The 27,826-nt window shown below is 37.0% G+C and overlaps 1 protein-coding gene across 2 annotated transcripts; it reads left to right on the forward strand.

The window, feature by feature from the left end:
* The first annotated feature begins 602 nt into the window (after window positions 1–602).
* Window positions 603–27,400, forward strand: LOC127800713 (DNA (cytosine-5)-methyltransferase DRM2-like). Of its 2 annotated transcripts, none has more exons than XM_052335489.1 (12): window positions 603–757; window positions 920–991; window positions 1,068–1,173; window positions 2,203–2,243; window positions 2,685–2,813; window positions 5,462–5,561; window positions 5,651–5,697; window positions 8,638–8,754; window positions 22,243–22,342; window positions 24,194–24,294; window positions 25,682–26,428; window positions 26,710–27,400. In XM_052335489.1, the coding sequence occupies exons 4-12, from the start codon at window positions 2,241–2,243 to the stop codon at window positions 27,142–27,144; spliced, it is 1,779 nt and encodes a 592-aa protein (XP_052191449.1). In that variant the 5' UTR covers window positions 603–757; window positions 920–991; window positions 1,068–1,173; window positions 2,203–2,240; the 3' UTR covers window positions 27,145–27,400. The 2 variants fall into 2 exon arrangements, with proteins under 2 accessions (XP_052191449.1, XP_052191450.1); XM_052335490.1 differs by having other exon boundaries at window positions 1,080–1,173.
* Window positions 27,401–27,826: the final 426 nt, after the last annotated feature.

A 27,826-nucleotide genomic window follows, 5' to 3' on the forward strand; every position in this document is an offset into this window, starting at 1 on the left:
GTACTAAAATATCGATAAATACTAAAAATGTATTTTTAAATTATTTCTACAATCGTAAAAATGTTTTAGGATTGATCTGTAATATTAGAAGATATCGAAAATGAGTACTACTTTTTCGTTCGTAAAGATGTTAGAAATGGAAAAAGTTTCATCTACTTTCTCTGTTTACGCTTTTTTGTTTCTTACTTGTTAAGAAAGTACTACTTTTTCGTTTCCGTTTCGTATTGTATTTATTTTAGCATCTTACCTCGAGATTCTCAATTTACCGAAAAAGAATACTAAACTCTTACTCTCGAGAGTACACTAATTGCCCTACTCTCTTTAGATTTACTTTCCACCACTTCATCTAAAAGCAATCAAACATACAAAAATAATTAAAAAGTCAGGAATTTATTTTACTTTTTATACTAAACAATTTAATTAATACAAGTAAAGCCGGTGAAAGCAATGCATCTTCTCTCCTTCTTTTTTTTTAAATCATTTCATTAATGAAATAAATGCATCAATTTAATTGATTATTTTTAAATTTAAAGAAAATGTAAATAGAAATTATCCGACGTGGCGCGAGTATCGCTGATTATTCCATCGTGGCGCGTACTCGTCGTTCTCACTGCGTTCCAACGCAGAGATTTGTTCCGCCCGCGCTCTTCATCAGTGCGATTCCCTTGAACCTCTTTGCCTTCTTCTGTTGGTTCCGAGATCTCTCTCTCTCTCTGTGTGCTCTCTCTCTCTCTCTCTCTGCTCTCTCTTTCTACCGGTAGGTGGTAGACGAGCGATTCTTCTATGCAGTTTGCTTTTTCTCGCTCGCCGGGGCTTTTTTTTTTCTTGGTCTTTGTCTTTGTCGTAATTTTGGTGTGTTTTACGGGAGGAATTATTGGTTTATAGCGCAGAAACGTTACACTTTCTTTGCCCGTTGCAGGAGCGAAGTGCATTGTCGATGTAATCAGAGATGCTTTCAGTGTCAGATTGATTCTTCCGTACCGGAGAAAAGGTTTGGTTCAGTCAGTTACTATTTTCGTCTTTGTTGTTTAACTCAGTTTTATGACTTTGTAAGACCGGCTTTTTAGCCTGGAATGCAGTTGAAGTCGCTGGATGTTCTTTGGGAGCCCTTTCAAGGAATTTGAAGGGTTCAGGTTGGTACAAAAAATCAAGGGATTAAAGCCCTAAGGGAGGGTAAGATTCTCGTTTGGTTCTTTAGGTTGTGGAATTTGGCTTTTGAGTGTATTTAGTAAGTGTTTAATGTAGTAGAAAAAGGAGTTGCTAGGGGTTATAATTGTTCCATCTTCCGTTCTATGCAACTTGTTCTAATATTATTGCTTCTTTCATCTATTATTTAAACAGAATTTTGAACGGTTTTTCACGTAGATGGGAAATCCTAGTCCTTGTTCTTGGATGCGCCTTAAACTATACAAATCATACGATTATTGAATGAGTAATGGAGACTATTGTCTAAACGTACCTTGAGCATGACTGTTATGTTGAGTTCACGCCAAGTGCATGATTACTCGGCTAAAATCACCCACTTTCTCATCTTCTATTCTTAAGTGTGGGATTATATTTGTGTAATATTTTTTCTCTTACATTAAGATATTGGCTGTTGAGAGAGAGCCTTAAAGGCAAGGACAAAGTTGTTTCTTTTGTGACTGGGAGTTCTCAAGGTTGAGTTGTGGAAAAATCGCCTTTTTTGCGAATTAAAGGAATGGCCGCATACAAATACAATTCTCGCAAAGTGGGAATCTCATGCACTTAGGCCTTCCTTTGCCTATTCTAATGCCCTCCTCTTGTTTTGGCACTTAACAATTGGTTCTCATAAGTTTGTTTTGACTTTTCTTTTCCTAAGTTATTCATTTTTCTTTTTATAAATTGCATGTCTTCTCTGGGCATTGGTATTACAGTGATTTGCATTTGTCTGTAATTGTTTTTGACATGTGAGACATCTAATGGTCACAACACTGTATTGTACAATTCTTACCCTTTTTGATATGCCAGTCATCATCTTAACTTGTACAGTTCTTACCTTGGGAGCATTAGCCTTCGGTTATATAGTCTTCCATTGGCAGGCCATTTAGACAATCTTTTATATGCTTAAAATTATGTATTCAAGATTTGATGCTTGAAGTTGTTGTAATTAGTTATGACAATTTAATCTACAGACATTGGCTATGCTTTGTATCTAATTCATTTCATCTATTTCTTGTGCAGCTTCTGAACCTTTGGGCTGGCATAGTGGTTTCTGCAAAATGGTATGTTCCTTTCTAATTCAATTTTATAAGCCCTTCAATCTGAATTTCAATAGATCTCTTTCATTCTTCACTAGCAGGTATATTATTTCTCATGTAATTTTATATGTATTCACCCTGAAATTCAATACTTTGAACCATTTACGTTCTGGTCGGTAATAGAAGAAATTATGATGTTTGGTCAAGTAAGAGGAAGACTAATAGAGGCTCATATGAGGAGAGTGGATGGAATGGAACAACTATTTAGCAAAAGAGGCAGAGGAAGACCAAGAAAACTTTGTGGGAGATACTTAGGTTTGATACTAATTATATGGGCCTTACAGAAAATAAGACTACACATAGAAATAAATGGAAAACTGGAATTAATGTAATTGGCTCCACATACTTGGATAAAGGCTTTGTATGTGGTTGTTGTTGTTTAATGTTGTGTTTTAATTGTTGTAGGACGGGAAATCCTCTGGTGAAGAGAGTGACAATATTGATTGGGATACTGAGGATGAGCTAGAAATTCAGAACTATGGCTTATCTTCTTGCCCAAGTTTGACAAATCTGGATGGCAAAGCTGTTGTCAAGGTATATGTATTAGGATCATAGCAAAAGTTCCAGTGAAGTTTCCTACTTTTTTACGTTGCCTAATTTGTTGAACAACAGTTGAATTGCTGATATGCTGTAGAAATATAGAGGGTTGGAGGGTTGTTTTTGTACACAACCTTACACTTTCTTTGCAAAGAGGCTATTTTTTCAACTTGACCCATAACTTTCCAGTCATAAAGAAACAACCTTTTTATCACGACTTGAACGACTGTGATTGGTGTAAATCCCTAGGAAGGTGGTGGGCCCCTTGGGGACCTCCAAGCATATGAAGATCTAGTTCTATACATATATTGTAAAGACTAAGGTTCACCATGAATATGCCTCGTGTGTATAAAACAATAAAGTGTCAAAAAAATTATCATATCCATGATGGACGATCCTGTTAATACAACTGAGTATCAAAATGCAAAGAAATCATATCCTCAGTTTGGGAATCTACGTATAACAGTTTCCATCAAGATATTTGAGTATATCTGTCTATATTTGTCTATTTGTGAATCAATATATGGACTTATACTGTATTTGGAGCAGGCATATAATGCAAAATGAGAAAATAGAAAGAGAAGAATGTCCACTGGCATATCAATACTCAACTGCACTATTGCTCTCTGAGATATCTATCCTAAAATTTAGTTGCTAAAAAATTTGTAGATTATGAATTGTTTTACTATGGATGAGTCACTAGGACACAATAAGCAGATAATCTAAACTAAGATGGATGGGTGACAAGTTAATGCATTCAACAAAAGAGGGTTAATGTGAGAAAAAAACTGATGATACAACAACAAACACCAGCCTTAATCCCACTAGGTGGGGTCAATTACATGAATTCAAAATCTCCAAACATCTATATTCATAATCATCTCCTCCATAAGGCCATTATATCCTATGTCATCTTTAAGGGTTTTCCACTAAGTTTTCTTTGGTCTTTTCTTGTTTCATCCTTTTGGTACAAATTTTCTCCATTTAATCCATTTGCCTCACAGGTGCTTCTATTGGTATTCTTTTCACATATCAAAGCTATCCTAATCGTGATTCCCCCATTTTATCTTTAATAGGTGCCAATATAATCTTATTATGTATGAACTCGTTTTTCTAATTTGTAATTTTTGTTTGGCTGCTCATCCGTTGTAACATTCTCATCTTTGCTATTCTCATTTTTTCACATGTTGGTGTTTAACTGCCTAACATTCTAAGCCTTACACCAAAGATGGTCCTATAGTTGTCCAAATAAATTTTCCTTTTTTGCTTGACAGCAATTTTTTGATTGTATAAAATGCTTGACACACCTCTCCACTTCAACAATCATATCTTGATTATATGAGTAACATTCTTCATAACCTCCCTTTCTTTTTGAACAATTGATCCACTATATTGAAATTGTTTTTTTTTTTTTGGGTAATTTGGTCTTCAAGCTCTAGAATGATATCATCCACACTTATATTTTTACTGAACTTATATTTTACATCTTGGATGTGTTTTGTAATTTTATCCATACCAAGAGCAAAGAGTTAAGTGCTCAGTGCAGATCCTTGATGTAATCCAATTGTAATTAGGAAAGCCTCAGTATCTCCTCCACAAGTCCTAATGCACCTTTTTGCTTCACGGTGCATGTTCTGTATCCCTGTGTATCTGCAATTGAGATTTCTCTCTTTTACAATACCTTTCACAAGACTTTTCTAGGCTTTTTCCAAGTCTATAAATACTGTATGGAAGTCTTTTTGTTTGTCTTTGGACCTTTTTGTTAAACGTCTTAGTAAGTAGATGACTTCCATTGTTTAACTACTAGGCATAAAACCAGATTGGTTTTCAATGACCTTAGTTTCTCTCCTTAAACCTTTTCTCAATTACCCTCTCTCAATTACCCTCTCACAAAATCACCTGACTTATTAGCTTGATTCCACTACAATTTTCACAGCTTTGAACATCTCGTTTATTCTATAAATAGGTTCTTTTTCCAGCTTCTTCTTTACTTTGTTTTAATCATAGGACTTCGCAGTATATTATCCAGGGAATATGATGCTAAAAGGATCTTCTGGTATGTAGCAGGTCATATGTTTGCATTTTATTGGTGATCAGGAACTGTGTGGGTGTTCTTTGCTCTGTACTTGTGCAAGGCTTTATATAATTAATGCAGCTTGTTGTCAAGACGCTAGTCCTAACTAATGTTTCATTTGAAGATAGAATTGGAATTGAGGGAGGAATAGAAAGAAATGAGGGAGAAACAGACAGACATGGGGGAGAAACTAAAATTCTGATATTCCTTAACTTCACATATGATATTCCTTTACTTCTACTCCCACTACTCCTCTACTCCACCACACCTAAGTACTCCTAATACATAACTGTAAATAACAACTGAATAAAGATCTAACAACTGAATAATAAAAATAACAACTTCCTAATTTATCTAGGTTGTGACACTTGTCTTTGAATGTCCAAGCCTAGGAGCCTTTCTTTGTTGTTTTGGATTCTTTATTTTTATTGACACTTCGGTTATGGTTGCGTGCACCTTCTAATTTTTTTTTCAGCCTTTGTTTTTGTAATCAAACTTGCTATATGAATTGGTATACTGTTCTCCATACTATAAACTTACAGTTGATGTTGGTTCCTTTTATTGTCACCAGGCGAGCTCATCAACAGCAGTTCCTTGCTCCAATTTGATTAATCATTTTGTAGGAATGGGTTTTTCCCAGAAAATGGTAGCAAAAGCTATCGAGGAGAATGGTAGTTTTGTTGTTACTCATTTGAGGGATATTTTTTAGCTTGAAAGAATAACTTGTTTATATGACTATAACATTATCAACAATATGCAGGTGAAGGCAATACAGAATCCATACTGGAAACTCTGCTTACGTACTCGGTGAGTAATATATGCCTCATTCTTTTGGTTATATCATCGCTATTATTATTTTGAATACAATATCTAGGTGTCTTGAAGGAGTAAAGTGACAAAAAAGATCTATTGGGGTGGGGAATCCAGATATCACCTTGGATACCAGGATGGAAACTGCCATTATCTTTTTTTGTTGATGGTTTAATATTTCAGATGCTAATGTTTACCTTGTATAACCACATTCTACTATTTACTTCTTCACCCCATAAATGAAATCAATTTGGATACTCTCTTTATTCATGAACTGTGTACTGTATAATGTTAGAAGTAGATGGTATGAATTCTCAAGGAATGCTGTTTATTATTTTTTTACATAATGTTTTAGCAGATACTTATACTTAATTTGAGATCTAAACAAATTATTGTTTGCAAGCATGAAAAAACAGTTGCTTAGTTGTGGTAGGTAAATGATTTGGACGTACCCTCTGTTCCACTAATAAGATACTGGGAACAATTTGACTTAGATGGATGTTTTTGTTGTTTGACATGCAAGAATCTGGGTAGAAGACCAAAGCCTATAAAAATGTGGTCTGCAAGTATTTCTTGCTGTGATGGTTGCTACACTAACTTCTTCATTCTTTATTCACAATTTAATTTTTGGTAATTTTGAGTGTAATCTCCAATATGAAAAATAATGAGGTAGATCTAAACAAATTATTGTTTGTGGTGATTTGCTACTCCCCTCTATGATGTTGAGTAGTGTGGCTGTTTTTGATGATACTTCACATTAATGATGAAGCAACTAAGAAAACCTAATGTTGCGTGGGAAATTTCATCTAGAAGTTGTAAATAAATTTTCTATGGGAATTTGATGTGGTTCACATGTGAGTAGCGCTTGCAGCTAAATATTGAGTATGCAATCATATAAACTATTCTTACCAAATATAAATGCCAATACATGGTTGAATTTGTTATTTTATAGATATTTCATCTAAGACTGAGTGCATGATTTTGACCCAGGACAAGTCATCTAACTTGAACTTTCTTTTGAATGATTGATATATATATATATATATATATAACAAGTGCTCCATTTGGTTCTGTTTGTTTGATATTAGTTATTGGCTAGATAGATATTAGGGTTGGAGAGAGTTTTTGTTCTTATTCAAGTGCACCCCATTTTTGTTGTGCTGCCGCTTATTCAGAAAGCATATTCCAATGGTTTCTTTTTCAAGTTTTTTGTACGTAAAAAAAATTGCTATTTTCTTTTCCTAAAGATGGTGCATATTTACTCACAATCCCATCATTTTCTTGAAAAATTAACATCTATTTTCTAGAAATTAAGGAAATTAGGAAAAAAATATATTAAACAATAACAACATATCATGCCTTAATCCCACTAGGTGGGGCTAGTCATGTGAATTATTGTTTTGCTAATCATTTGGCTGTATCTTTTGTAAGCTCTATATCATTCATAAGAGTTTACCACCAAGTTTCTCTTGGTTGTCTTCTATCTATTTTGTTAAAGACTTCTTCAACATCTACTTTCCTCATAGAAACCTCCCATCTTAATTGTGTTTTGTGCATCTTATCTCCAATATAGGAAACAATCCACATCTACTTTCCTCATAGAAACCTCCCATCTTAATTGTGTTTTGTGCATCTTATCTCCAATATAGGAGGCACTCCAACTTTATTACGGATAATGTCATTTCTAATTATACCTTTTCTTGAATGGATTAACATACATCTTAACATCTTCATTTGTGTTAGGCTCATATTTTGTACCTGTTGGTGTTTTATTTTTGTGCCGTACAATAAAATTGGTCTTACAACTGTCTTATAAAATATTATTTTTACCTTTAACAAAATCTTACTATTATATAAAATATTGCACGTTTTCATTTTAACCATCCTACTTCAATTCTATGGGTAACATCTTCATTAATCTCTATCTTTTTGGATGATTGTTCTAAGGTATTGGAGTTAATCTTTTCTTGGGGTAACTTTTTCTTCAAGTCTGACCATGACATCATTCGTACTTTATATTTTTTGCTAAAATTATGTTTCATATATTTGGATTTCATTTTGCTCAACTTAAATGTTTAGATTCTAAATTCTTCCTTCATTTCTTGTAGAATAATATAATGGCATTAAAGTAGGAGAATAACTTTTTTATGCTTATATTGATGTGTTTGTATTACTGTAATTCTAAAATTTGGTTCCATTTGTCATTTTATTTTAGATATATTGGAACAAAGCATTTTAGTTTATGTTTTGATGCAACAATCTTTCCTTGACGATTTTGTTGGTAACTTTGTTTATTTTATCATTTTGATTGAATACTATTACTCTATGACTAATATATTAGCTATAAAGTTTTGAATTCCATGAAAATACCTGAAAATTGTGTACCCTTTCAATATTGGAATGTAGGAAAAATACCATGTGTTGGACTTAAACTAGTTTGGGGAAAAAAATACCATGTGTTGTTAATCCTTACCCTACTTGGATATGGTAATTCTTATTTCCTAAACTCTTATCTTCACTAATCATACAGATCTAGTCCATTTAGAATTGACATTGCGAAGTTCAACTTCAAATAGGTTTTGGATTATTTTAATTAGTTTAGTTATTATTATTATTATTATTATTATTATCATTATCATTATTTTAATTATCCATTATCCTAATTTCTATGTTTCTAATTTTCTTGTAGATCTGTCTGTATATATATATATATATCTTTATATTTTCTTTATTATCTTTTTCCTAAAATTTTGTTTGTCACATAATTGTCTGATCATTAATCTATTTCTAGATTTGAAAATTTTCCAAAATACAATTTTTCCTGCAAGCAACTTCACCTTTTCCTTATTTAAACAAACCAATAACTAATAATTGGAATTATAATCTCTTATCTAAGTATCTTGTAGTCCGTTGACAGGAGTTTTCTAATTATTTCAGGCTATTGAAAGCTCTCCTCAGCAGCCACAGCCTATTGATTTTGATTACTGCTCTCTGGAAGATGACGAGAACTTCCATTGTGATCTTTCTGATTCAGTTAGTTGGTCTGAAGATGAGGTAACTGTGTCTTTTGGTTGCATATGTTACCTGGTTGCTTTCTTTTAATAATGTTTGATCACTTCAATCATCAAATCTACCCTTCTGCTTAAACCTAACAATTAACGTGGTGATTGTGCACCTGTTATGTTTCGCTAATAGTTGTCTTTTCTTGTTGATACTCGAAGATGCATGCTATTATTTCTATTGGAGTAAGTGGAATATTATCACATGCAACTAAATTGCTTAGAAATATCCTAGTCATTTTTTGTGCTGATGAATACATGCTTTTGGAGAAATAAATCTCACAATTTTTTAATTTCCAGAATTAAATAAAAATAAGATGTAGTTCACCATTAAAAACCACATGCTCATGGTACCCATCTGTCCAGTCATAAAGAAAAGGGCAAGAAAGAATATAATATCTAAGCCCATGAATGGGAAAATTCTATTCTGATTTTCCTTCTTTGATAGAGAACTAACATCATTATTACCAGGCCATACCAAAGAGTACTGAAAATGTTCCCTTTGTTGCTTTATGTTGCCAGCCTTTTTGTTTTGTTAGAAACTACCTGAGATTCCTTGTCCATATGTTGGACTCGATATGCTTGATCTTGCTTTCTATATTTCTGTGCTACATCTTCTCGAAAATTATGTTTTGATTATATGTTCCAGTCGTATCTTGGATTGTATATATATTTCCAAATGTAGATTAGGTAGTTTCCTAATCTAGATTTGGTAGTTGCTTATTGTGGTAGAACATCTTGTGTGTATATATATATATATATATATTCATCCAAACCCTTCAAGGGTAATAAGATTGAATATCTTTTTAGTCACGTTTGACATGGTATCAGAGCCATAGAAAGTCGATCACCAGTCTTTGTGGTTTCCGATTGCTGTGGCCTTTGTTGATATTCAATCTCATTACATAGCTACTAAAATCCCACGACACCATAATGGATTCAACTGATTCTAGTAGCACAACAAAGGCCCCTTTTGCTGGAAGTAGTGGCATAATCTTAGGAGGAGAGCTACAGAACATCCAAGCGACCTACAAGTTGAATGGAATGAATTACTTGAAGTGGTCTTAGTTGATTCAGACATTTTTAAAGGGTAAAGGGAAGCTAAGTCACCTACTTGGAATCGGGCCAAAAGAGGGAGATCCTATGTATGCATCTCGGGATGACAAGTACTCTTTAGTCAGTCCTAGCTTTGGAATTCTATGCTGCCAGAGATTAGTGACACATTTATGTTTCTAAAGATTGCCAAGGAGATTTGGGATGCTATGAAGCTCAGCTACTTTAAAGTGCATGATGCTGCTCAGATCTATGAGATCAAGACTAAAGTAGTAGCCACCAAGCAAGGCTCCCAGTCCATCACTAAGTATGCAAACCTCTTGTAGACATTGTGGCAAGAGTTAGACCACTACCAGTGCATTCAAATGAAATGTGTCAGATCTTAAGAGATCTGACAAAAATTCTCTGAAGAATTCTAGAGAATGATAGAAACAGAGAGAGAATGGAGAAGAAATGGAAGAGAATAGAGATAATTTGAGAGAAAGAGAGAGAAATGAGAGGGAAATAAGAGAATGATTCAATTCAATATCTCGGTCCTCCTTACATGCGCTCAGGTCCTTTATATAGGATCCCGCAATTACATTCCCGCCAACCAACTTATTTACATAGTTACCCTCTTCTAGAGTTAGCTAGTTGCTTCCCTTAACTACCGCACGTATATGCTAGGTCCCCCTTTTACATGGCATCTTCTACTTCTACATATTAGGACCGTGACAAATCCCCTCCGGCTTGAGATAATTCTTGTCCTCAAGAATACTAAGCAGGCTGGCTGCCTGAGGGAATTGCCCTAGTAGGTCAGGCAAATATTGCCAGGTGTTGTTATCAAGGGAAAGGTTCGACTATTTCACCAACACTTGGATGATAGGGGTCTCGTGCTTGTATAATACTCGCTTGTCTAGGGTAGAGCTGGGAACTATCGTGACATTTGCATCTACAGAGAGTTGCGATAAATTGGAGGATGTTTGCTGTGTTCCCATTGATCTCTTGAGCAAAGAGACGTGAAAAACCGGGTGAATTCTAGATCCTTTAGGGAGCTGTAGTCGGTATGCTACCTTTCCCACCTTGGCTTCAATCACATAAGGTCCGTAGTACCTGGGGCTTAGTTTGTTCACCTGACCCTTAGCAATTGCCTTAAGGTGGGCTGGCCTGACTTTGAGGTATACTCTTTCCCTCACGTTGAACTCCCTTTCGCTCCTCTTCTTATCAGCGTACTGCTTCATACAGTTTTGAGCCAATGCTAGCTCTTATTTGAGCTATTGCAAAACTCTTTGCCTCTTCTCTAAGTATGCCTCTACAGTGGCCATTGTCGTGTGCTTTGTTGGAAGTAGTGGAGGCTGATATCCAAACAATGCTTCGAAGGGTGTTCTTTTGATAGATGCATGATGGCTGGTATTGTACCACCATTGGGACAGGGACATCCACTTATGCCACCTTTTAGGATGCAAGAAATACAAACACCTCAAATAGCCTTCCACACATTGATTAACCCTCTGCATCTGGCCATCCGTTTGAGGATGGTAAGCTGTAGACATTTTAAGCTTCACCCCTAGGGATTTCATCAACTCCTGCCAGAACAAGCTTGTAAAGATCTTGTCCCTATCTGAAATTATCGACTCGGGAATCCCATGTAGCTTCATCACTTGATCCAAGAAGGCTCTAGCTACTTCTTGGGTTGAATAGGGATGGGTTAGGCCAATGAAGTGTGCATACTTAGTGAACCGGACCACCACCACTAAGATGCAGTCCCTCCCTTCTGACTTAGGAAGACCTTCAATAAAATCCATACTTATGCTCTCCCAAGCTTGTGCAGGTATGGTTAAGGGCTGTAACAAGCTTGGCTGGGCCACGGTTTCATACTTGCATCTGCTACACATGTCATACACCATCACATACTCGGTCACATATCGTTTAAGGTGAGGCTAATAGAAAATTTGCTTCACCTTATGATATGTGTTCTGAATTCCGGAGTGCCCTCCCATTGGAGATTCATGAAGGGAACTCAGTATCTTTTTTTCTCAATTCCTCATTCCCACCAATTACGACTCTGCCTTTGTACGTCAATATCCCTTGATGCAATCTATATCCCGGCTTCCCATCAAGACTTAGAATCAACTGCTCCAATAACTCTTTCATTTTGTCGTTTACTTCATAACTCGCCTCAACTTCCCGGTACCATTCACTGGTGACTACAGTAAGGGCAACTACTTCTCTTTCTTCTGGGCATCTAGATAGGGCATCAACAACTACATTTTCTCTTCCCTTATTGTATTTTATGCTATAGTCTAGGCCCATAAGCTTAGAAATTCCTTTCCTTTGGAGGTGGGTATGAAGCTTCTGTTGTAGTAAAAATTTAAGACTTTCGTGATTAGTTCTAATTATGAACTGACCTCTTTCCAAATAATGCCACCACCTTTCAACTGCCATTATCACTGCCAAAAGCTCCTTTTCATATATACTTAGTCCCAGATGTCTAGGGGACAAGGCCTGACTAAGGTAAGCCAACAGTTTTCCTTTTTGTATCAACACAGCTCCCACCCCCGTATTACATGCGTCAATCTCCAGTATAAATGGCTTACTGAAGTCTGGTAGCCCGAGCATTGGAGCCTTGCTTATAGCTACCTTTAATTGTTCAAATGCCTTCTCCACCTTTGGACCCCAATGAAATCCCTCATTTTTTAACTGCTCCGTCAAAGATCGGCTGATAATACCATAATTCTTTACAAATTGCTTATAGTATCCTGTCAAGTCCAAAAAGCCCCTCAAGGCCTTAATGTTAGTAGGCCTTGGCCAAGCCATCATAGTAGCCACTTTCCTTGGATCGGTACTCAACCCTGCTCCCAATATAACATGCCCCAGATACTCTACTTGCTTTTGACCGAAGGCACATTTGGACCTCTTAATATACAATTGGCTGTTTCTGAGAACCTCAAATGTAGTCCTTAGGTGTTTCAAGTGTTGGCTGAAAGTTGGGCTTTATATTAAGATATCATCAAAGAAAACTAGAATAAAATGGCGTAGGTAAGGTTCAAAAACTTGGTTCATGAGTGATTGAAAAGTGGTTGGGGCATTGGTGAGCCCAAAAGGCATCACCAAGAACTCATAATGGATCACGGGTTCTAAAGGTTGTTTTGTGGATATCATCAGTATTGGTGCGGATCTGATGATAGTCGGAATGAAGGTCTAACTTGGAAAAATAGGTGGCATTCTTTAGTTCATCGAGTAGGTCTTCGATTATGGGAATGGGGAATTTATCCTTTATGGTTAAGGCATTAAGCTGCCAATAGTCTATATAAAAATGCCACATTCTGTCCTTTTTCTTGACAAGGAGGACAGGGGAAGCGTACAGGCTTTGGCAAGGTCGGATTAAGGACTGTTGAAGCATGTCCTTAACCATTCTTTCAATCTCAGTTTTCTGGTGTGGGTGGTATCTGTAAGATCTGACATTAATAGGCTCATAGTTAGGTTTAAGGTTTATTGAGTGGTCAAAGGCTCTGTTGGGAGGTAGGGAGTTAGGTTCTATAAATAAGTCCTCATACTTAGCCAAAAGCATATTAAGTTGGTGTAAGAATTGTACCTCTGATTTGTTTGAATCTGTAGTGTGGGTGGCCATTTTCAACTCCCCCTCTTGTTCCTTCCCATCTTCCATCTCTTTTAGTGTCTGTATGGAAAATAATTGGGCTACTTGAGCCCATTTACTCCGGAGCAATCTCTGAAATTTCCTTCCTGTGATCATCTTGCATGTACCATTCTCTCTGCTACCGGTAAGGGTCAACTTCTTTCCCTTCTTTTCAAACGTTACTTCCATCCAATTGAAATCAAAGCTGATAGGGCTCACTTGTTTCATCCAATCCACCCCAAGTACTACATCGCAGCCCCCTAGCTTAAGCAACCTTAGGTCAGTCTCGAACAACTCCCCTTGCATCTCCTAGCAAAATCCCGTGCAAGCTGATTTGCTTAGCACTCTATGGCCATTAGCAACTGTCACAAACAATGGCTGGGTCCCTGTTAGCTTGCATTGGAGTCTCTTGGCAGTACCCTCGTCCAAGAAACTGTGGGTACTCCCACTATCAATCAGGATCATCAGGCTCCCCTCCTAAACCCTTCCTTCCACTTTAATAATTTTATTGTTGGTTAGCCCCTTAAGGGCGTGCAACGATATTTCTCCGTTATCATCCCCTACTACTTCTATCACTTCTTCTACTCCATCTCTTTCTTCTTCTACTTCTTCATCCTCTCCTTCCAGCAAGAGCAGCTGCCTCTTGCATTGGTGTCCTGGGAAATATCAGTCACCACATCTGAAACAGAGTCCTGGTTGCCTTCTTTGATTTGTTAACCTCCCATTCTGTCCTGTTGAGGAAGGAACAAGTGCGGCAACTGTCATACTTCTCTGCCCCGGATTCACCCTTACCATTTCCCTATTGTACCCCTTCACCATCGGTCCTGTCAGTCCTATACCGACTCCCCTACTCTACTGCCTCTGCTTTTTCATGACGACTTCCACCGTCTCAAGTCATAACATCTTGACCATAGGTCTGAGCTCCTCACTTAACCCACTCATGAAGTTGGAGACAAAGTAAGCTTTAGAGAGGTGGGGGTTTAGGGTGACCATTATTGATCTTAGCTCCTCGAATCGGGCCTGATAAGATTGCACTCCTCCTTCTTGTTTGAGTTTATTGAATTCCTCCACCACTTCCATTCTATTTCTATCTCCAAACCTCTCACAATTTCTTAGCAAACTCCTCCCACGAACATTCTCCTCTAGCCTGTGACCACCCTTGGTACTAGGCGTCCCCTGTATCATTAAGGTAGGCAACTGCCAATGCTACTTGACACTCATCTGGAACATTGTGCCAACCAAACATCCGCTCACATCTTCTTACCCACCACCTAGGATTACTCCCTTCAAATAGGGGGATATCTAATTTAGGCATAGGAAACCCCGGTTGATTAATTGTAAACGGTCCTTCCCGCCTTAGATCTACCCTCGTATCCCTTTCTTCTCTCGGAGCATCCTCAATTTCAGAGAGTTCGACATTCCCATTCCTCACTCCTTACCCGGTTAGAATCGGTTTGGTTCTTTCTCTAGGGGGAAAATCAAGTGATAAACTTACCTGATTTTGGCGTGTAAATATCGCCATAAAATTTTACAGTTGGTCTCTAATTTGAGCTCCAACTTCATCCTTGATTCCATCCAATCTCTCCAAACCCCCTAACGATGCGTCCATCTTCTGATCCATCGCCATGGTTGCTTCATGCTTGCAGTTGGATCCAATTTCTAGCAACTCTACTCGAGCTTGCGAGTCAGTCACTGTCGACTGAAATTGGTGCACTTGTGAATCCAAGTTCTTCATTCGAGTTCCCTCCGCCATTGTTGTTATCGACTTCCCTTGGCTTGGATTTGCTCTGATACCAAATTGTTAGATCTTAAGAGATCTGACGAGAATTTTCTAGAATTCTCTGAAGAATTCTGGAGAATGATAGAAACAGAGAGAGAATGGAGAAGAAACGGAAGTCGAGAGAAAGAAAGAGAGAAATGAGAGGGAAATAAGAGAATGATTCAATTCAATATCTCGATCGTCCTTACATGTGCTCGGGTCCTTTATATAGGATCCCGCAATTAGATTCCCGCTAACCAACTTATTTATATAGTTACCCTCTTCTAGAGTTAGCTAGCTACTTTCCTTAACTACTGCACGTATATGCTAGGCCCCCCTTTTACACGATATCTTCTACTTCTACATATTAGGACTGTGACAAAATGCAGTGAAGATGTGGCTATACAAAAGAGGTTTGTTGAAAAAGAAGGAATGTATAACTTTCTTGGTAAGGAGGATCTACCCTCTCTAAATTAGGCAATCTCTATTGTGCGTGTAGAGGAAGGACGAAGAGGAGTAATGTTTGATGCTTCTCCTACACATAGCTTAGCTCTCATCACCTTGAAGGATTCTAGTCAAAATAAGGGGTCTAGAGAGGAGAAAAAGGTGTCAGACTCGTCTAAGATGAACAACAGGGATGTATAACTTTCTTGGTAAGGAGGATCTACCCTCTCTAAATTAGGCAATCTCCATTGTGCGTGTAGAGGAAGGATGAAGAGGAGTAATGTTTGATGCTTCTCCTACACATGGCTTAGCTCTCATCACCTTGAAGGATTCTAGTCAAAATAAGGGGTTTAGAGAGGAGAAAAAGGTGTCAGACTCGTCCAAGATGAACAACAGGGACTCACTACGGTGCACTTATTGCAGGAAGTCTTGGCACACCATAGAAAAGTGTTGGAAACTCCATGGTAAGCTACCCAAGGAAGGACAACCAAAGGGCGAAGGACAAGTCTTTGTGGCTAGTGGCCATCAGCCTACTAAAAGAAAAGTTCCAGATCAAATAGATGCAATGGAACTTAACTGGGAAGAGATTGAAAAGCTGAGGAGTTTGTTAGGATTGTTGGAAAAGAAACCTAAGACAAGTACTTACTCTCTAGCCCTCACAGATACCTCTTCTTCTTCTCTTACCTTTCATGCTTTAGATATGACCCATCCTCATACTTGGATTCTTGACTTTGGAGCCATAGACCATATGACATGTTCCTCACACCTATTCATCTCTTATACACCATGTCCCAGCTCTAGAAAAATAACTACGGCCGATGGATCATTGACCACTATGGCTGGCCCAGGGGATGTCCTTATAAACATGCATCTCACCCTCAAGAATGTTCTTCATGTCCCTAAACTCTTTATAAACCTTGTATCTATTTAAAAACTCACCGCAGATGCTAACTGTCGTGTCATTTTTTCACCAAATTTATGTGAAATTCAAGAACATGACACGATGAAGATGATTGGGCATGCTAGGGAAAGGGCTGCACTCTACTACCTTGAAGAACTCAATGAGCATCCCAATAAGATGAGAGTTTCTCCTGTCTCATTCCTACCTAGGTCCAATAAAGATAAGTTGTGGCTACATCACTTCCGTCTTGGTCATCCCTCTTTTATGGTTCTTAAATTGTTGTTTCCTTCCTTATTCAAGGGTCTAGATGTTAGGGATTTTCACTGTGATGTGTGTGAATTTGCAAAACACAAAAGAGTCTCATTTCCCCATTCTAATAAAAGTAGTCGTCTTCCGTTTACACTAATTCACAGTGACGTATGGGGTCATTCTACTGCTCCTAACATCTCAGGGGCCTGTTGGTTCATTTCCTTTGTTGATGATTGTACTTGGGTTGTCTGGTTGTATATGCTAAAGACTAAATCTAAAGTGTGCATTGTTTTCCCAATTTTTTACAACATGATTAAAACTCAATTTGGGGTTGAGATAGAAAGGTTCAGGTCTGACAATGGTGAAGACTACTTCAATCAGTCTTTATTAATTTTCTTTCAACAAAGGAGCGTACTTTGAATCTTCTTGCATTTATACTCCTCAACAAAATGGAGTGGTTGAGAGGAAAAATGACCTCTTTTAGCTGTTACGAGGGCTCCTCTTTCGCAATAATGTTCCAAAACATTATTTGGGGGGAAATAGCCTTAACAACCACATTCCTTATTAACCGGCTACCCTCTAGGAGTCTTGATTCACAAAGTCCCATTCAACTTCTCACAAAGGCTTTTCTTGGATTCCATGCATCTAACTGTCTCACACCCAAAGCGTTTGGTTGTCTCACTTTTGTCCATGTTCATACTCCTAATAGAGGCAAACTTGATCCTCGTGTGTTTTTATTGGGTATTCCTTCACCCAAAAAGGCTATACGTGTTATCATCCTTCTACCAAGAAATTTTTTATTACAGCTGATGTTACATTTGTCGAGAATACCTCCTACTTTGCTCACCCTTATCCTCAGGAGGAGACTATGGTACCAGAAGATAGGAATTGGGATTTGTTCCTCCTTGACCTATCTTCTTCTTCTCTATCTTCTCCTACCTCAAAGGATTCCCCAGGTATGATACAAGGGAAGACTCTACCGCTTACTTTCTGTCCACTACAGGTATACTCAAGAAGAAAAACACTAGTTCCTCCACCTATGCAGGTTACAACATCTGATCTAAGTCCTGCTCCTGACATTTTTCCAGGTATTTCTCCTACTAAACCTGAAATATCAACCATCATACCTGCTGTTGAATTTGATTTGAGTGACCATGATTCACCTAGTACTAGTGACTTTGACTTGCCTATTGCCCTTAGAAAGGGAACAAGGACCTGTACAAAACCCTCTACTACGTTTGTTCATGACCTATTCAAAACTGTCTCCTAGACATAAAGCTTTTCTCACTAGCCTGAACACAATTCCTATTCCAAAGACCTTTTCTAAAGCAATAGGTAATGAGAATTGGAAGAGTGCCATGGAGGTAGAGATGGCCTCTCTGGAGAAAAATCAAACTTAGGAATTGGTTAGTTTGTTGAAAGGAAAACATCTGGTGGGGTGTAAGTGGATATTTACTGTAAAGTACAGGACAGATGAATCCTTAGATAGGTACAAAACAAGATTGGTGGCTAAAGGATATACACAGACTTATGGGGTAGACTATCTGGATATTTTTGCTCCAATTGCAAAACTGAATACATTAAGGGTGCTACTGTCCTTAGTTGCTAATTTAGGCTGGGCACTGCAACAGTTTGATGTCAAGAATGCTTTCTTGCACGGTGGCCTAGAGAAATAAATTTACATGGAATTGCCACTAGGATTTGGGCTAAAGACTAAGGCAAATGTGGTGTGCAAGTTAAAAAAGACTATGTATGGACTGAAACAATCACCAAGAGCATGGTTTGGCCGTTTTAAAAAAGTTATGCTTGGTATGGACTACAAACAAAGTCAAGGTGATCATACCTTGTTTGTCCATCACTTAGCTATAGGGGGAGTGACAACATTACTGGTATATGTGGATGACATTATTGTAACCAGTGATGATATAGAGTGTATGGAAACATTACAAGGATGTCTGCTCAAGGAGTTTGAAATCAAAGAATTGGGCATATTGAAGTATTTCTTGGGAATAGAGGTGGCTCATTCTAAGGAAGGAATTTTTATCTCCCAACAAAAATACATACTTGATCTCTTAACAGAAACAAGGACGTTAGGCAGCAAGGCTATTGACACACCAATTGAGCCTAATCACCTAGCACATACTCGGCCAGACATTGCTTATGCCGTGAGTGTAGTCAATGAATTCATGCACAACCCTAAGGAGACTCACCTAAAAGCAGTATATAGGATCTTGCATTACTTAAAGGGGACTCCTGGAAAAGGTATACTATTCAAAAATGAAGAAGTAATGTCTCTTGAAGCCTATACAGATTCTGATTATGTAGGGTCTGTGGTGGATAGGAGATCTACATTAGGGTATTGCACATTCCTAGGAGGTAATCTTGTGACTTGGATAAGTAAGAAGCAAAATGTTGTGGCTCGATCAAGTGCTGAAATAGAATTCAGGTCAATGCCCCTAGGGATCTGTGAGTTACTATGGCTTAAGATATTATTGGATGACCTTTAGATCAATTGGACATCACCTATGAGAGTCTATTGTGACAATAAATCAGCTATTAACATTGCACACAATCCAGTTCAACACGACCGAACAAAGCATGTTGAAGTGGATAGGTATTTTATTAAAGAAAAATTAGACAATGGACTGATTTGCACCCCATTTGTAACTTCAAGTGTTCAACTTGCAGATATTTTGACAAAATGTCTACTGGGAGTTGTGTCAAAGGTTACTAAGCAAGATTGGAATGTATGACAATAAAATGGCTTTTTGGTAGTTTTAGCTATTTGCCAATTGTAACTATTTTAATGTAGTAACTCTTTTGATGAGAAAGCTTTTGTTTGATATGTCATGGGAGCAGTCTCGTAAGTTTTTGAGCAGTAGTCTTGTCGCCATGTGTAATGTGTAGAATTTAGAAGCAAAATAAGTTGAATCTTAGGAAAGCTTACTTAATGTCTTATTGAATTTGAGTATGAGATATATATACACGAGAAACCACGTAAACTATCTCCTAAAAATTAGGAACAAATTTGAATTAGATTTAGAAGATAAAACAAATCTACTAATATTTAAATTTCTGGAGTCATCTTTTTCTTTTTAGCGAGCTACCTCATCCCTTTAATCTCGAAAACTTCTTTGATCTCCTAACAACTTTATTCACTAATCTTGGGCATTCCTTCTACCTGTTCCAACACTCTCCCTCAAGCTGGTGAATAAATATTTGCTATTCCCAGCTTGCCAATAAGTGATTCAAAACCTGGTCTTGCCATTGTTTTGATAAGCACATAAGCAATTTGACTTTTGTAGGAATAAAGGACAAATTAATTCTTTCTTCTTCAATTTCTCACTTTGTAAAACTTTGATTAATTCTCACATGCTTCATTCGATCATGCTATACCAGATTGTCGACAATACTAATTACTAATTTACTATCATTGTACACTCCTGTTTGCTGTGACAAAGGAATATGTAAATCTCCCATCAATCTTTCTAATCAAATTACTTCACAATTCCCTTGAGCTATGGCCTGGAACTCTACCTTGGCACTGCTGCAAGCAACAATTGTCTACTTTTTACTTCTCCATATAACTAAGTTTCCCTATAACTTAGTGTAATAATCTGAAGTTGATCGGCTATCTTCAATAGACCTGGCCCAATCTGCATCGATAAAACCCTCAATTTCTTATCCTGTATTTTTTAGAAATAAAAGTCCCTTTCTTGGTGTCCCTTTTAGATATCTTAGGACATGGATAGCAGCATTCATATGTCTTTGGGTGGAGAATGCAATATTGGCTTATCACACTCACTACATAGGCTATATAAGGCCATGTGAGAGATAAATAGATTAATTTTCCCACTAGCCATTGATATCTTTCTTTTTCTACTAGTGCATCATCCTTGATTTCTCCAAGTTTCCAATTCTTCTCTAGGGGTGTTCCAACTAGTCTACATCCTAGCATACTTGTCTCTTTCAAAAGATCTAGTGTGCATTTTCTTTGTGAAATGAAAATACCTGCTTTATTTCGACCCCCCTCCATTTTTAGGAAATATCACATTGTTCCTCTCAACTGCTTCTTTAGACTCTATTTCTTGTATATCATCCCCTGTTACTATGATATCATTCACATATACAATCAAGATAGTGTTGTTTCCATTTGCTGCATGTTTTGTAAACAATGTATGGTCTGTCTGCTCCTGTTGATATCCTAACTGATTAAGAGTCTTATTGAACTTCTTGAACCATGCTCTTGGTGACTGTTTCAACTCATATAAAGATTTCTTAAGCTTACATAACTTTCTAACTTCCACTTCTTGTTGAATTCCAAGAGGAATCCTCATATACATTTCCTTATCTAGCTCTCCATTGAGGAAGGCATTTTTAATATCTAATTGATGTAGAGTCCTTTCTAAATTGACAGCAAGAGGGAGTAATACTGTGATAGAATTTAATTTAGCCATGAGAGCAAACGTCTTTTCATAGCCACTCCCATGGGTTTGGGTGAAACCCTGGGCGACCAATCTAGCCTTATATCTATCAATACTTCCATCTGCACGATATTTCATTGTGCAGACCTATTTATGCCCAACCACCTTTTTGTTCGAGGGTAACTCTACTATGTCCCAAGATTTGTTGCCAACAAATGCTTTTATCTCCTCTAAAACAAGAACTTTCCACTTTGGATCCTTCAAAGCACATTGGATGGTCTAAGGAACTAAAATATTGTCTATACTTGCAGTAAGGGCCTTGAACTGTGGAGACAAATTTGAATAAGCCAAATGATTAGAAATAGGGTACTTAGCACAAGACCTTACCCCCTTTCGAAGTGCTATAGGAACAGCTAGATCATCAACCATGATAGTGTTGTCCTCAGGTGGACTAGGCTCCAGATCCAATGCTTGGCTATGCTGAGGTTGCTGAGGACCTGTAGGCTGCCGAGAATAAACCAGAATTGGGTTTTCAGGAGCTGTAAGGGAGGTTTCAGGAGCTGTAAATGAGTTTTCAGGAGCTGTAGGTGGGTTGAGTGAGTTTTTCAGCCATGATTCATGGATTGAAGAGTCTGGCGCTTAAGATCTAGGCTTCCAGGATTTTGGCTTTGATACCATGAAATAAGTTGAATCTTAGAAAAGCTTACTTAATCTCTTATTGAGTTTGAGTATGAGATATATATACACGAGAAACCACGTAAACTATCTCCTAAAAATCAAGAACATATTTGAATTAGACTTAGAAGATAAAACAAATCTACTGATATTTAAATTTCTGGAGTTATCTTTTTCTTTTCAGTGAGCTACCTCATCCCTTTCATCTCGGAAACTTCTCTTATCTCCTAACAACATCTTTATCCACTAATCTTGGGCATTTCTTCTACTTGTTCCAACAAGAAGTCTTGATTTACCTTGGCACACGCCCACTCTAGTTTATTCTTGTAGATTTTAGTCTTTTGATTGATTTCTCTTTGCAGGAATGTACAGATTCTTTGTCTGATAAAGAGAAGACATTATTGTCCTTGGCAAATATGGGGTACACAGTTGAAGAGGCTTCGGTAGCTTTGGATAGATGTGGTGCACACACGACTCTTTTTCATGCTGCTTTGGCATTTAGCTTTATCCGATGATTTTCGTGCTATTATATTGCTGATATTGGTTTATTCTGCTAATAAATATTTTTTCTGTGTGTTATATTTTCTACATGTAAATACTTGGTTGTATTTCAGCTTTGGTTGTTAAAATCTTATCTTGATTGGCACTGTATTTCCTTGTGGGACTTACTTTTCCTTCTTTCTATATTTCATCAAAGATGCTTTTAGTACATTTACATTCTCTTTGAGGGCTTTGCTGAGGAAGAGCACTATTTTTCAGTTCTCCTGTTTTAGTTCTTATAACATGTGTAGACTTTCTTTCTTTCCTTCTTACTTGTTGGCTATTTCTATCATCTTGTTGCTCCCTGGGTCTGTCTAATCCTAGCTTAAGGCAAGGGTTCTGATTAAGTTACTACATTAAGAAGTTGATGTTTTTCCTTATTGGGTTTGTTGTATTGTTGAAGCTTTATGTAACTGCTTCTTATTAAATTGAATAAACATCTCACTACCGGAAGTTATTTGCCACCACTTTTTCTCAGGTGGTTTTTTTGTTGCAACCCATTTGGTTTTGTACTACAGTCGTTAAAATCGAAAAATTTGATGATGTCAGATCATTTGAATACATTTAGTTGCAAACAATTTGGGTTTGTGCTATAGTCGTTAAAACCGATATATTTGGTGGTGTGAGATCATTTGAGTAATTTAGACCTTGGCATTTCCACTGATTGATGAAATTTATGGGGTTCCTGATTGACTTGATCATATCAATTGAAGGGAGAAAACACGTGTCATGTTGACAATGTACCATGTCTTAGTTGGGTCATTATTCTCTTCTTTATTTCTTTCTCTTCTTCATTTATCATCTTTTTGGCTTCTCTCCCTCTCAAGAGGTATCTAAAAACCAGGGTTAATGGATAGCATTCAGCATTTTTGTATTCCCCTTTCCCCTTTTGTACCATCTTGATGCTCAAACCATCCATTTCAATGGGAAAAATAATAATTTATTGTTTCACTCTGTACAATACTTGCATTCCAGTTCTGCCATGGGTTTCTACCTCCTATGAGTTTCTTTGGACGTTTCAAAAAGTTTGGTATTTCAGCCACTGGGGTCCTTTAGAGTTAATTGTTTTACTTCAAACATCCACCTCCTTCCCTGATCCAGAAGAAAACATAAGGTGATTGAATTGAGTTTGTGAATCATAGCAGTTTTGTTGAAATCTGGTTACAGAATAAAGCAAGAAAGCTTGTGATTATACAGTAACCCTATACCCTTATTAATGGGTGTTGAATGCACTAGCGTGCTTTCCTGGAAATGAGTACTGGAATGGGTAATATATGACCCATAATGCTAACTTCTGTATCCATAGGTTTTGAAGTTGTTGAGGAAACTGTTCTTACATGTTCTAGAACGTTGCACAGTAAGGGCAACATGAATGCTTTGAAGACAAAACAACAAATGTGAGGCCTCAGTGGGTATGAAGGCTAATCTCTTCCTGTTAGGTCACACTATCACTTGTTAGTAAGAGGCTCATTATTCATGTAACGTATGTTAGTTATGTTATATGTGTTCATATGGCCGTTTGTCTATCCAGAAATTGGTGTGTGATTCATGGTTTCTTTTTGAGTTATGATTTAGGACAACGTGATATACTGGATGTCTCACACCACCATGTCTCATATTTCCATTGATCAAGTATATAGATTTGCTGGGTGGTCTTAACCAATTACTTTAGCTAGTTGATAATGTTGAACTTTGTGCTCCTGTGCAGTTCAGCTGCACATAACTATTAAAATAAATATCTTTCCTAATAATCCTTCCTTCAAACTGTTGTAGGTCCAGATGCCGCAATAGCTGAACTAACTGATTTTTTATGTGCTGCTCAAATTGCAAAGGCATCAGATGCCTATTCACAAGAACTACCCGATGAGCATAAGGTCTATTTTCATTTTCTTTTCAAGAATAGGGACATAAGATTTTACATCTTATTCAGTTTGTTCTTTTAGTTATCATTGCAAGAGGATTATTTCCTTTTTGTGCTCATACTCAATAGTTGTCAAAAGGCATGTCCGGTTGAGAGGTGCAGCTCTGTATGCCTCCACACAGCCGAGGTGAGTCACCATCCACTGGGTGCGTGCCTAGGTGCAAGGGCGCGCTCCTCTTGTGCCTTATAACATTAAGGCCCAATAATTGACAAGAAAAAATTATTAAAATAAATTTCAAACCTAAAAAGATTAGAAAAGATTAAGCCTTATTTCAAAATGTGAAGATTAAATCCCAGAAAAAAAAAAAAAAACTAAACAGACTACAAAAAATTCATATCAAATCCTAATAACATTAAAGCAAAAATATATCAAAATTTAATCTAATAACATTAAAGCAATCCCCATTCTAGAAAGATTAAAACAAATATATATCAGACTCTAATAACATGAGAACAAAATGTTGATAGTTATAAATCTAAGAATGATGGATGACTACAATCTTGGGAAAATTGATAGCTGTAATTGTGTTATGTAAACTTTTCTATTTGTAATAATAGAGTACAAATATAGGGTGTAGAGTGAGACACAGACCAACTAACAACTCTTCATTTTTATCTTGACAACCCACTCAATCTTGATTTCTATTTGTATCTCTAGTTATCTTTACTTCTTTTATAAAAAAAAAAAGTATTATGTTTATCTTTACTTCTAGTTTTAATCATAATCCGTTACAATAGCTATATCCTACTTCGTCTAAACCCCTATTTGTTCTCAGCTAATTCTTCTCATCTTAATTTTCATTTATCTTTATTTATTTATTTTTTATTTCTAGAATTTTGAGTGTTACAAAAATTTTCTGTCAGTCTTATTTTTCAACTCAAAAGTCAAAACCCCCATTCCGAGAAGATTAAAATGAAATTATATCAAACCCTAATAACATTATGCAAATATATATCAAATCTCAAACAGAAAACCCCATACCCATTCTAAAAAGATCAAAACAAATTTATATCAAACCTTAATAACGTCAAATCAAATACATATCAAACCCAAAAAACATTAAAACAATGCTTCATGTTGATGTTTTGGACTTCTAGTCCTTTGTTCAAATAATATTAGTTGTATTATAGTGTTGGTTATTTGTTATTTATGTTTTTATGAGTTAGCATTTACCTCTTTATAGGTATGTGTTGAGAATAATGGGGTATAAATATTTTACGCATTTTAAATAAATATGCACCTCACATCCATGAGGCACACGCTTGCGCCTTGTGGTTTTGATAACTATGCTCATAATCTATAAATTTGTGCAGTGTTAATCTTTTCTTGATCTTTCCAGCCAACACCAAAGCTAATTTATGCCGATGGAAGTAAACACAGGAAGAGGAAATTTATTAAGAGTGAGCTACAGAAGATCAAAAGGCAAAGGAGTTATGAAAAGAGGATAATGAGTGAAGATGACGAGACAATTCATCTTCCCAATCCAATGATTGGCTATGGAGTCCCTTCAGAAGTGTGCCCAATAGTTCATAGAAGCCTTCCAGAGGCAGCTATTGGACCTCCTTTTTTCTATTATGAGAATGTGGCCCTAGCTCCCAAGGGAGTTTGGGACACTATTAAACGGTTCTTATACGATGTTGAACCAGAGTTTGTTGATTCAAAATATTTCTGTGCTGCTGCAAGGAAAAGAGGCTATGTCCACAATCTTCCTATTCAAAACAGATTTCCTCTCCTTCCACTTCCTGCAAGCACCATACATGAAGCATTGCCACTGACAAGGAAATGGTGGCCTGCATGGGATGAAAGAACAAAGTTGAATTGCTTACAGACTGTTATTGGAAGTGCAAAACTAACAGAGAGGATCCGCAAGGCTCTTGAGGACTGGGATGGTGAGCCACCTTTGCATGTGCAAAAGTATGTACTTGAGCAGTGTCGAAAATGGAATTTAGTTTGGGTAGGGAGGAACAAGGTTGCACCCCTTGAGCCTGATGAATTTGAAATGCTCTTGGGGTTCCCGAGGAACCATACAAGAGGAGGTGGTATAAGTAGGACTGACAGATATAAATCACTTGGTAACTCATTCCAGGTAAACATTTCTTGCATTCCCTTCTTTATACTGGCAATCTTTTTTTTTTTGGTTACACAGTACAAATAAACTTTTTGTAAAAAGGTTTTATACATAAGGTTTTTGTTACATCTATTTATTGGAAATTAAACACCCCATTGTAATGATGTATATTTGCAAAATATCATGGTCACATCATTCTATTTGTACTTTCTGTTATTTTCCCTTGTATTTTCATCATATATTTCTATTTAGCCTATCCAATCTCTAATGTGCCATCTTTATGGGATAAACCATTACAGGTTGACACAGTTGCCTATCATCTGTCTGTCTTAAAGGACTTATTCCCAGGAGGCATCAACCTTTTATCTCTGTTCTCTGGCATAGGTGGTGCTGAAGTTGCCCTTCATCGGCTTGGTATCCCCCTTAAGAATGCTGTATCAGTCGAAATTTCAGAAGTGAATAGAAATATTGTCAGGAGCTGGTGGGAGCAGACGAACCAGAAAGGCAACCTTATTGACTTTGCTGATGTGCAAGAATTAAATGGTGACCGCCTGGAACAACTCATGAACTCTTTTGGTGGCTTTGATCTTGTCATTGGTGGGAGCCCATGTAACAACCTTGCAGGCAGCAACCGGGTCAGTCGGAATGGGCTGGAGGGTGAGCAATCTTCACTGTTTTTTCATTACCATAGGATTTTAGAGCTTGTCAAGTGTATAATGGGGAAACAAGGATAATAATATTTGGAAGGGCCATTTTTGCCTGAAATCTTTTCTGATTCCAAAACCAAAATCCCTGTTCCATTTGTTCAAATGAATTGCTAAATGATCATTTTATGGTCAAATGCAACAGTACTGCTGCCCCGAGGGCTCTTTTGAATGTTATTCTAAGTTGCCGCATTCTCTTTATTGCTAGATTTTGGCATGAAAGCTGTTTCTTATTCTGTTGCTTACACCAGTCAGGTGATTGGCATATAATCACATTTGTTCGCAACGTGCTGTGGAAGAAATAGATGACATGAAATGCCATTTTCTTAAGTTTTTAGTTGTTGGGTTTGTCATGAAATTTGTTTCATATATTCTGGTGCTTAATGAATAGTAGATGTGGCCAAGTAGTTCCTTGTTAGTATGCAACTTAAACAACTCCTCCTATTCAACTCTTTTCTTCGTCGAGTAGTAGATGTGGCCAAGTTATAGTTGCAGCTCTGACTATAATCAAACAATGAAGTAAAACAAGTCAACTGGGTGTCTCTTGCATAGCATGGAGAAAAGTAAAGGACACTCATGTTTTACTTGGAGGTAAAGGTGTGTATATTTGAGAGTTTTGAAAAAGAATTGAACTAGACTGAACTCTGTTTGGGGGATTTGACTCGATCTTTTAGCATTATTAACTAAAATTGAACCAAGTTGGTTGGTTTTA

The sequence above is a fragment of the Diospyros lotus genome, chromosome 4, assembly GCF_014633365.1.
Source record: "Diospyros lotus cultivar Yz01 chromosome 4, ASM1463336v1, whole genome shotgun sequence".
Classification (NCBI taxonomy): Eukaryota; Viridiplantae; Streptophyta; class Magnoliopsida; order Ericales; family Ebenaceae; genus Diospyros; species Diospyros lotus.

Coding starts and splice junctions, on each gene's coding strand:
- LOC127800713 (XM_052335489.1), top strand. Junction 5,562..5,650: donor AAAAGCTATCGAGGAGAATG/GTAGTTTTGTTG, acceptor AACAATATGCAG/GTGAAGGCAATACAGAATCC. Junction 8,755..22,242: donor TTAGTTGGTCTGAAGATGAG/GTAACTGTGTCT, acceptor TTCTCTTTGCAG/GAATGTACAGATTCTTTGTC.